We start from the raw sequence: 11909 nt of genomic DNA on the forward strand, positions 1-11909 counted from the left end.
GAATTGTCCAAAAACAACAATATTATCTGAAGCATTCTGGACCGTCAACCCTCAGTATAATGGACCACATGGAAGGAATTATGTATTTTATTGCCGCTTGTCCACTGTAACCGATTACGGTATTAGACATTGTATAAACAGTAGCAACAAACAACTGCAGCTGCTGGTTAATACACAAATGGACACAAAATGCTGGCATAACTCAGGCAGCTTCTCTGGACAATATGGATAGATGAAGTTTTGGGTCAAAACCCTTCTTCAGTCTCTTGGTCTGAAACTGGGCCTAGAATATAGATGAGTTGATGGCCCTGGCCTGCCTGCGGCTGGCAGAGAGGCAAGGATCGGTGGAGAAAATGGTCATGACCCTTGGTGACCGACCGACCATGAAAGCAGCTAAGGACGCTGTAAGCTAGCAGTGGCTGTAGAAGGTCCGGCCAGAGTCAGGGGTCACATGGAGGTAGCTGGACAGCACAAGCAGCCGGTGGGTCAGTCCGCTCTAACCAAAATCTGTTATAAAGTGGTCTGTTAAAACGAGGGTTTACTGCCACTACATTGCCTTTTATTGTTAGAAAACTGATACTTTACAAAAATATAATCAGAATTTTCTGCTGTTGCACAAAACCACAGCATACAACACGTTAGCAAGTAACCTCAATCTGATTTTACTGAAAGGATTAAAAGCATAATGTCCTCTTTAGAGAGGGGACAGAGCCGAGTGTTATCTGTGCAGACCAAATACCAATCTTCCTGCAAATTATGCTCGATGCATTTTAAAGAAATCATACATTTACAGAATCACCAAGACATCATATACCAATGTGGAACAGAATTCTGTTTAATAATTTCTCCATTCAATTAAAAGGAGTGCTATTTTCATATTCTCATCACATTGTGTTGAACAAGTCCAATAATTTTGTGTAGCTCCACCAAAATCAGAACAATGACATACTAACTATACTGAGTTTTATGAACATAATCTCCACACAAGTTAAACAATGCTGCTTCAAATCCAAGAAACTCAATTGAAAATTAATCTAAAATATTTTAACCAATAATCACAAATTAGACCATGGAACAAAATGAATTTGAAAGAAAAAACAGCAGCGCTTCAATGAATTGAAATAGACTGCAACAATTTATAGCCATGAAGAATTTTTAAATAGATAAATATTTAACAAACCTCTAAAATCATAAATGCTCATGGAAATACTTAGTTTCACGTACAAACTTACACAAAGAACGGCAGTGTAAAAAGCAAGAATGAAATGGAGCGCTTTAGGAATAATATTAAACACATCAACCAAACACAAAACCGCAATTACCACAACACTAGTTGTGTTGGCTTAGTCTCTTTCATACCTGCCCAAGATCACATCCGGGCTGATTCTTCATCTTATCCACCACCTCCCCCCCCCCCCCCCCCCCCCACACCAAAATAAGTCAAATAAATAAGTAAATAAAGTCAAAATAAGATCTTGAGGACTTGACCAAAGATACCAACTATAAAATGTGTATGAGGTTATAGGGATGCTGTCAAGCTCTTTTCCGCATGATATGGAGAATAATTACATGCACTCACATTACAGACCGTGTAGGAAGGAAGTGTAGGTGCTGATTTACACCGAAGATGGACACAAAAGGCTGGAATAACTCAGTGGATCAGGCAGCATCTCTGGAGAAAAGGAATAGGTGACATTTCGCATCAAGACCCTTCTTCAGACTGAAGGAATTGGTCTCACATTACTGAAAGGAAAGGCCATCGTTGTAATACAATTTGTGCATGAAGGCATAATGTGAATCCAATACGTTCTTTTGGTGTGATGGATGTGAAAATTAGTGAATATGTTTAACCTAGATACATTTAGGTAATAATTGGATGCTATGAGAAGACTGGAGAATGCTCCTTCATCCATGAATACATAGTCTACCACAACAGTAATTGCCTTCTAATCTTACGATTACTTAATGAAACATGATCATCTGTTTGTTTTAGTCTGTTGAAGTAAAGCCTGTTTTATCACCAAAATAAATCCAACATAGGGACCACATACATTCCTTACTAGGAAACACCACAATTAAAGATATAATCACGTTTATAAATGCAATAAGAGACCTCACTTTACCAGAAGGATATTCTTATCTTTCCACTTACAAATTAAATTCAGATTACTTTACATGAGCATTATTTTCAGTTTCAAGACAACGTCACAAGAATCAAATATCAAATCATGCATTTTAGTTAATATCACCAGTCTTTATGCTTGTGCATTTTAAAAGCTCTCCTTCACCTCTTGGTAATATTATCGACCTATCACTTGCTTTCATGCTGTAAGACCTATTTGCATGCAAGATCTGCTTCAACCCTCCTGCCAGTGTTGTGTTTGAAACTATCCCATGGAATCAAGGAGAAAAGTCTGACTGGGCAAGACTAGTCTGAAGAAGAGTCCCAACCCGAAACATCACCTACCCACATTTTCCAGACATGCAACCCGACCTGCTAAGTTCAGCATTTTATCTTTTTTTTGGTGTAAATCGGCACCTGCGGTTCCTTGTTTTCTACGGGAATCTATGCCTAGCTTCTGAACTTTCTTCAGAAGGCTTATTTTGAAATCCTTGGTTAACTTCAAAAGCATCACCATAAGCCCCTACTCCCCGGATCCCCTGCAACTCATCATATCCTCTAGCTCCAGTTCTTGAAGTTTCCTTACTCTTTTACATCTGACTACTTGAACAGCATTGTTTTTCCACAATATTCAACGATGCCCTCAACAACCTAAGCTCCAAAATTCTCACTCGAAACTGCAAAGACATACACACTTAAAAAGAACCTTTAAAACCCATGGATTTTATTGAGCAAACTCTTTTGACAATTCCGTAAAATAAGTTGGATGTTTTAATATAGATATTATTATTATTATTATTATAGTGGAGGCACTGTGCAAATGTAAATTTGTAGTTGCTGAACATTCATCCATTGCTCACTTTGTCAAGGGGAAGCACCAATGGTCCAACAGACTGCTCACCTCAGTACACAGATGTACTCACTCACCAGCCTGTTAAAGGGCCTGTCCCACTTTCACGCCCTAATTCACGACCTCTGCCGAGTTTGCCTTTGACTCGTACTCGCAGCATGGTCGTCACGAGGTCGTAGGTAGGTCGTGATGCTAGTCGTAGGTATTCGTGGCATCAAGTTGGTCGGGGCGTTTTTTCAACATGATGAAAAATGTCCACGAATAAAAAAGGTCGTGAGTTAGGTCGTGAAAGTGGGACAGGCCGTTTACACTACTCCATTCATTCATTTTACCAGTATATAGATGTCATTGGTAAGTGGCGAAGCAATCCACCTGTCCACCTTCCAGCAAAAATAAAACTCAGCTTATGCATCTCTGTTCAGTTTCATACTCCATAATGGAATACAACTTTGACTTTTTATCTCAATCTCATGATCAAATATTTATCTGTCAATCAATATAAATCCTGATCGTTACCTTAACACTATTACTGATATATTGATTACATGGGCAGACCACAATACTCACAGGCCCAGCCACAGACACCCAAAACAGACAGTATTTTGAGTTCTGCCACAGAAGGAGGATTTCAGGTGGACAGAGAAAAAGTTTTGAGGCTTTGTTCAAGATGTTCTCGAAAGGGTGGAACATCCCCATAAACCGCAGGATTGTTTGCTGTGCAACAGGTACTATACTTCATCTTTTCCATTGCGTTATTCCTTCCACCCTATTAGTTATTTTTAGTGTGTCTAAATGTATGTTTTAATGTTTCTTAGTATGTGGATGGTGGTGGGAGGGAATAGGGGGGAACCGTTTTTCAGTCACTTACCTGGACAGAGATGTTTCTTTTCTCAATGTCGCATCTTCGCTCCCCCCCCCCCCCCTCCCACGGCCTACCAACTGGATTGGCGCAGCCTTTCCTGCCGGAGACAGTCCAGAGTTTCAGCAGCAGGCGCAGGGCTGAATTACCATCGCGGAGCCTGGGATCCTTGGCGGGGATCGCCAGTGCTCCATCCAGCAGGGGCCTGCTGACTTTAACATCGTGGAGCTGTGGTCTGCGGAGCTTCGAGCCACTGGCATGACACTGACTTTAACATCGCGGAGGCCTGGGATCTTTTGCCAAGGATTGCCAGTGTTGGAGCTCCGCCCAGCTCGGCCCGTGGACTCTGGTAAGAAGCGACCGATTCGGAAACTCCAAGCCACAGAGGGTGTTCCGTCTGTTCCGACGCCGGAGTTTCGATCATCCCGGTGAGAGGACCTGTACATCGGACCATCCGTAACGGCTGCTGCAGAGGGCTCAAAGACCCCGACCACGGGTGCACAAAGGAGAAGATGCCTTCCATCATAGTGTGAAACATTGTGGTGGATGTTTATGTTAAACTCTATTGTGTATTGTATTCTTTTTATTCATATGGCTGTATGGTAACTCAAATTTCACTGTACCCATTGGTGCATATGACAATAAATCTGAACTTGAACTTGAACAGCAAGCAGCGGTATAAACAAAAATGTGATATATTTCAACCCATTGAAGCACAAAAGTATCAGCTCTAAGTTAAGTTATTTTATCACTAAAGTGAAATAAGACAAAGCTTTAAAACCATCTTGATTTCAACATTCTCTCCCGAAACAAAAAAACAACCAGTTTCATCCACAGATGTAACTACGAAGGCACCAGAGACCCAGCTAAATATCTTTCACAGAATGTTAACAACCAGCAGTTGATGTGGACACTACTAAGAAGCTAATCCTGTTCACACTCCTGTTTGGCTCTTCTTAACCTGGAACACCAAGACAAATTGGTGAGCTGTGGTTTTTGTTTCAGCTAACTCTGCACAAGGGCATAATGCAGTCGCGCAGTTGGTAGAGGTACTGTTTCATAGTGCAAGAGACCTAGGTTCGATTCTGATCTTGGGTGCTGTCTGTGTGGAGTTTGCAATGTGCACAAGAACGCCATGCACGTGCAACAAGAAGAGAGTGTTAAAGCAGATTTGGTTGCAGCTCAAGCATCTATAGCTCTGCAAGTTGATGGCGTTCTTGTGCACATTGTCTATCCTGCTCACAGTGGTTGCCCAATCAGGATTGTTGACATTATTCCATGCTGCAGGCTTGTCTGTTATTAGATGATAAATAAATAAATAAGTAGTTTGGGTGATTGTGCAGGCTTTAAACAAGAAACATTGAGAAATATATTTTGGCAAATAATAAAATGTCCTGCTTTTGTCCAACAAACAGCTGACCATTATCCCATTCCTTAGCTTGCATCTCAGTAAAATTTATTTCAAAACGCATTGATAGTTTACGATTATTTAAATGGTAAATGGAGCTTCAGAAATGTTTTCATTTTGCATGTTAAAACCCACCTGAGAACCATGGGCGATTTTGCAATTTTACTGACGGATTTTTAACTTTTAATACTTTTCATATAACAAATGAATAAAGATAAAAAGTCAATAATGCCTTACTTTTGATGAAATGCAGCGAGCAAACGCGATAATTCCCGATATTTTGGATCTTTAAATCTCCACGGCAAATGTCCGCTAGCACTTCCGCTGTATTTACACCTTCAGCTCCCTCTTGAATTTACCTTAGTTTCTATCTTTTTTTTGGACTGTAAATTTAGGTTGCTGTGCCTCACGGTCACCCCGACTAATACAGTAAATTGCAGCTCAAAAACGGGCCGTTTTCGATGTTTTTAACGGGTGTGAAAGTGCGTGTTTTCCCATTCACTAACATGTACCGGAAGTGACACTTGTCCCCCAGTTAAAATTTTCGGTCACGTGGGTGCGGATCTACGCTCCAGTGACCTTTCGTGAAATCACCCTATAACTGGAAATCTCATTAAAGCAGATAATGATAGTGTAATTTAAGAAGCTTTTAGATAGCAGATGAATGTGCAGGGAATGGAGGGATAATAATAATAGTAAATACTTTATTGATCCCCTCACGGAAATTCAGATGTCCAAAAGTCCCCAACCAACAAACCCACACATTCAAAACGAACGCAGACACGAATGCGGATATGGCGTACATGGAGGTGGAAAGGATTCATTTAAGTAGACATCATGTTTGGTGTAGACAATGGTGGCCTGAAGGGCCTGTTCCTGTGCTGTTCTATGGTCTATTAAAATTAGAGGCCAACAATACAACAGTCACCAAGAAACCAATGGGGAATTCAGAAATAAAACACATCTACCCAAAGAATGGTGAATCACAGGAATCAATTAAAGCAAATAGTTTATATGCTTAAAGGAAGATTGGACAAATACGCGAGAGAAGGGAACAGAAGATTACAAACAGATTTCAAAGAAGAAATATGGATGGAGTTTAGTTTTAGTTTAGAGGTGGAGCATGAAAACGGGTCCTTTGGCCTACCGATTCTACATTGAGCATTGATCACCCATTCTCTCTCCCAGTCTGTTGCCCCACTTTCTCATCCACTACCTACATATCAGGGAGAATTTTACAGAGTCCATTAAACGAACAATGTAATTAAACTCGCACATCTTTGGCATGTAGGAGGAATATACAAAATCCATAAACAACACCCGAGGTCAGGATCACACTTGGACCTCTGGAGCGGTGAGGCAAAGCTCCACCAGCTGCACCACCTGAATTGTGACTGGAGCACAAATACTGCTGCAGACTGGTTGGGTTGCATCCTGTTTTTGTGCTATATGCCATTAACCAATGCAAACTACATTCAGCACTACTAATGTAAAGGTGACTAACCTTTTATAGTATCCACATGCTTATAAAGTGTGTTTCAGGGTCAGGGGTTATGCGGAAAAGGCAGGTAAATTAGGTTAGGAGAGAGCGAGAGAGAGATAGATCAGCCTCATTGAATGGTGTAGTAGACTTGATGAGCCGAATGGCCTAACTCTGCTCCTATCACTTATGATCTTTGGACTTCAATATGAAATACTTCACACAAGATGAACAGCTGCGTAAAATGAGTTATTTCATAAGGAACAATGATTAAAGATGATACAAAAAGTGAAATTTCAAACCTGGGGTAAGTTATGGAACAAGTATTCAGAAATATTCCAAAGTCTGAGGTTTTCACACAACCTCCAGGTATTTTAGCACTTAAAAGGGATAATTGGACCAACATGTCAAGAACAAATCTGCTCATCATAAATTCACACAAGCCTGGAAGAAAGGCGATTCAGTCCATCGTGCCAATGATAGTTCTTTGAAAGAGCTTAAAAAGTTCAGTTCCCTTAATCTTACCGCATAGCTCTACAGGTTTCATTTAAAGAATACTCCTCAGCTAATAACAATTACTATGAAATGCTTTTACTATTGTCATAGGAAATGGATTCCAAAGCATCAGAACTCATTTATCAATTCCTTGGGCACTACTTTTACAGTGCTAGGAGTGGAATAGTATCATGATGTTTTCCAGAGAGCCAGGATTGGGAGATCAAATCTCAATCGGGGAGTCAGCTTGATCATAAACTTTCTGAGTTCTGAAATGCAATATAACTGCTGCCAGCAGAATGATTTAATATACAAACAGAAAATGCTGGAAATAATCAGGTCAGGCTACATGTGTGGGAAGAAAAATAGAAGGATCTGTTGAAGTCTTTGACCAGAAATATTAATTATTTCTCCTCCCAGAGATGCAACCAGACCTGCTAATTATTTCCAGAATTGTGTTTTAATTTAAAAACAATGAAAGATTTCCAGCATCACCATTTTTGATTGATTTTCCAGATGAATGATTTAACTATAATCTGCAGCTGGATAAGGGAGAAGCTTGAATGTATGTACAAATGTGCTGAACTAGTAGTTTAAACAGATTTTTCAATAATAGAAATTCTGATCTTATTACATGAGGAAGATTGTTCTGTTTAGTTACTGAGGATCCCTGTCCTTTAATATACATCATTCTCCACAAATAACAGGGATCACAAAAACAATTAAGTTGCAAATGGAGGCACTAGATGGATTGTTCTAAATGTAATGCAGTTAAGACTCGGAATTATACAAAGTTGGGGCACTTTGTTGCTTTGGGCCACTATTAATTTTACAAAATGAATAAGACTGCCAAAAGGCACATATAATGCCAATTGTCATTGGATACTTAAGTGTGCGGGTTTGTGTTTTGTTGTAATGTAAATGCCCATTAATACATCTCTCAACAGTTTGCATCAGGCCATCCTGTACATTATTATTCACTTTAAAAAATATATTCCCCACCACCCACTCCCCTACCCATGCCACCCCCAACCAAACCCCACACCCCTACCTGCTGCCCTTCCTCTGACTCCCACTACCACCAACCCTGCCCCACCTCACACACCTTGCCCTCCCTCACCTACCCCATTAAACACGTCCCCCTCCCCTACCACCAGTAACACATCCACCTCCCCTCCACCACAATACTCCTCCTACCCTCGCCTCGCACCACTCCCCCTCCCCAACCTCCCACCAGCAACACGTCCTCCTCCCCTCCACCATCCTCCCCACAGTTCTCCTTCCACCACCACCACTATTCCCCCTACCCCCACAACACAACTCCCCCTCCACCACCCCCCGAGAAAGCAAATCCTCCCTCCCTCCCCCAGCCGTACTCACAATTGCGTGACCCACACGGGAAGCTGGCGAGGAATCTCCGTGATCCGGCGCCTGCTGCAGTCCACCAGGCCGTCGGCGCAAGAACACTGCGGAGGGCAGGCGGTGGCGGCGGCGGCCTCCAGGATGAAAGCGGCGCAGAGCAGCGGGACGGCGAGTCCGAGTCCGAGCCCAGGCCCAGCCGCCATCTTAAATCCCATGGTCGACAACAACAACAAAACAACCCCCTCCCTCCCCCGCACCGCTCGCCTTCACCGCCACACAATGAAACACACACAAGATGGGAGCTGCCGGTCGTCGAGCTGAAGTAAGATCTTCGGTGCCGATCACCGAGCCTCGGGCACTCGGAGCCGCGCATTCCCCCACCGACACAAAGCGCCCATTCTCACACAGCGACCGCCACTGGTCCGACCCCCTCCTCCTGCCTCTCTCCCTCCCTCCCACTTCCAACACAGGTCCCGCCCTTCGGCTATCCTCCTCCACACTCGCAGTCTCTATTAGTCCACGTTAAACTATACCTCACCGACCGTCCATGAGGACAGCTACTGTTCAGCCCCAGACACACTCACACCTGCCATTGGGGATACATGACATCCATCACAAATGGAAAGCAGGGCATGCTTCCATGTTTAGAAAGGGAACGCCAAATGCTGGTCAACACTGAAGATAAACCGCAAAATGCTGGAGTAACTCAGCGGGACAGGCAGCATCTCTGGAGAGAAGGAATGGGTGACGTTTCGGGTCGAGACCCTTCTTCAGACTGAGTCAGGAGAGAGGGAGACTAGACGTATGTGGAAGGGTAAGGTGTGAAAAAGGCGGATCAAAACAGACGATGCTCTCGGCAGCTTTGATTTGTCGTTTTCACACCTTGCCCTTCCATATCTCTAGCCAGGCCCGTACGAAGCTTTTCAAAAAGGGGGGGTGGCATGACAGGATTACAAAAAACTTCATGTGAAATAATGTGCGCGCTGCGCACATCACGAGCGCGAAGCGTGATGTCCCTCAATGCCGGGATCCAGGGCCCGCTTAAGGCCCTGGAAGCTCAGGGTTTTAGATGCTCTCTGATGCATTCTGAGCCTTAATTTGGAGCATTGTTGCACCAAATTTATGACCAATATTTCAGAAATTAACAGGAACCTGCGAGGTAGCTTTTTCACACAAAGGGTTGCTGGGTGTATGGGACGAGCTGCCAGAGGAGGTAGTTAAGGCTGGGACTATCCTAATGTGGACATTTGGACACGTACATGGATAGGACAGATTTAGATGGATATGGGCCAAACGCGTGTGAGTGGGACTAGTTTAGATGGGACATGTTGGTCGGTGTGGGCACGTTGGGCTGAAGGGTCTGTTTCCACACTGCATCATTCTATGACTAAAAAGTGAAGAAGAAAAATGCATGTAGATAAGTAGAGCAGATTTGAAAGAGGAGTGAAGGCAGAGAGAGGTTTATGGGTGGAAAGGAACATAGGAAAGGAGGGGGGAGAGTGGGCTTGGGCAGATGGTTGAAGGGAAAATAGTCTCAGAATTAAAAGACATTCCTTTAGGAAGGAGATGAGCAGGAATTTCTTAGGTCAGAGGGTGGTGAACTGTGGAATTCATTGCCACAGACAGCTGTGGAGGTCAAGTCAATGGACATTTTTCAGGAGGAGATTGATAGATTCTTGATTGATACGGTGTCGGAGGTAATGGGGAGAAGGCAGGAGAATGGGTTTGAGAGGGAAAGATAGATAGTCATAGAGTGATACAGTGTGGAAACAGGCCCTTCGGCCCAGCATGTCTCATTTGCACTAGTCCCACCTGCCCACGTTTGATCCATATCCCTCCGAATCTGTCCTATCCATGTACCTGTCTAACTGTTTCTTAAATGTTGTAATAGTCCCTGCCTCAACTACCTCCTCGGGCAGCTTGTTCCATACACCTACCACTCTTTGTGTGAAAAACATACCCCTCAGATTCCTAATAAATCTTTTGCCCTTCACCTTAAACTTATGTCCTCTGCTCATCGATTCACTTGCTCTGGGCAAAAGACTCAACCATATCTATCCAAATCATGATTTTATACACATCATCCTTCATCCTCCTGTGCTCCATGAAATAGAGTCCCAGCCTACTCAACCTCTCCCTATAGCTCTGGGCCTCTAGTCCTGGCAACATCCTCGTAAATCTTTACTGTACCCTTTCCAGTTTGATGACATTTTCCTATAACATGGTGCCCAGAACTGAATACAATACTCTGAATGCGGCCTCACCAACTTCTTATGCAACTGCAACATGACCTCCCAACTTCTATACTCAGCCTGACCCGCTGAGTTGCTCCAGCACTCTGTGAAATGTCATAGAACAAGGCAAGATTTGCAAGTTTGCTGATGATATAGAAGTGAGTGGTTTTGCAGATAGTGAAGATGGTTGTGAAAGATTGCAGCAGGATCTGGATCAATTAGCCTGGTGGGCAGAGGAATGGTTGATGGTTCCTTGAAGGTCGTGTCGCAGGTATATCAGGTGGTCAAAAAGTATTTTGGCACTTTGGCCTTCATCAGTCAGAGTATTGAGTAAATGTTGGGAGGTCATGTTGCAGTTGTATAAGACGTTGGTGAGACCGCATTTAGAATATTGTGTTCAGTTCTGGGCACCATGTTATAGGAAAGATGTCAAACTGAAAAGATTACAGAGATCCCCATCCTGGATCAGTCCAATCAGGGTCGTGTCATCCGCAAACTTGAGAAGCTTGACAGAGGTGTCTGTGGAGGTGCAGTCATTGGTGTGGCGAGAGTAGAGGAGAGGGGAGAGTACGCATCTTGCGGTGCTCCTATGCTGAGCGTTTGCGGGTCCGAGATATGCTTTCCCACCTCACATGCTGCTTCCTGTCTGTCAGAAAGCTGGTGATCCACCGACAGAGGGGTTCAGGCACAGTCAACTCAGAAAGTTTGGAGCGTAGTAGCTCTGGCACAATGGTGTTGAATGCAGAGCTAAAATCAATAAAACAAAATCCTCGCCATGGCGGTTTAGGTGCTGGAGGATGGAGTGCAGGCCCAGATTGACTGCGTCATCCACAGATCTATTGGCCCAATATGCAAAATGCAGAGGGTCCAGCAGAGGGATTGTGATATTTTTCAGCTTGGCCACCACAAGCCTTTCAACGGTCTTCATGACTACAGAGGTCAGTGCGACAAGCTGTAGTCATTAAGACCAGTAATCCTTACCTTTTTGGGTACACGGACAATAGTGGAGACTTTGAAGCAGGCAGGGACAGTACATTTTTTGCAGGGACCGGTTAAAAATGAGTAATTGTGTGTGCAGTGGTGATTGGAGTGGGGTGGG

The 11909-nt window shown here is 43.4% G+C and overlaps 1 protein-coding gene across 1 annotated transcript in view; it reads right to left on the reverse strand.

Moving 5' to 3' along the window:
• lrig2 (leucine rich repeats and immunoglobulin like domains 2) overlaps positions 1-9022 on the reverse strand; it is a 67093-nt gene extending 58071 nt beyond the window's left edge. Inside the window, exon 1 of the mRNA XM_033042304.1 lies at positions 8595-9022. Within this exon, the coding sequence (XP_032898195.1) occupies positions 8595-8791 (197 nt within the window). The 5' untranslated portion in view covers positions 8792-9022. The remainder of the gene's footprint in view (positions 1-8594) is intronic.
• Positions 9023-11909: the final 2887 nt, after the last annotated feature.

This window comes from Amblyraja radiata, chromosome 24, assembly GCF_010909765.2.
Source record: "Amblyraja radiata isolate CabotCenter1 chromosome 24, sAmbRad1.1.pri, whole genome shotgun sequence".
Classification (NCBI taxonomy): Eukaryota; Metazoa; Chordata; class Chondrichthyes; order Rajiformes; family Rajidae; genus Amblyraja; species Amblyraja radiata.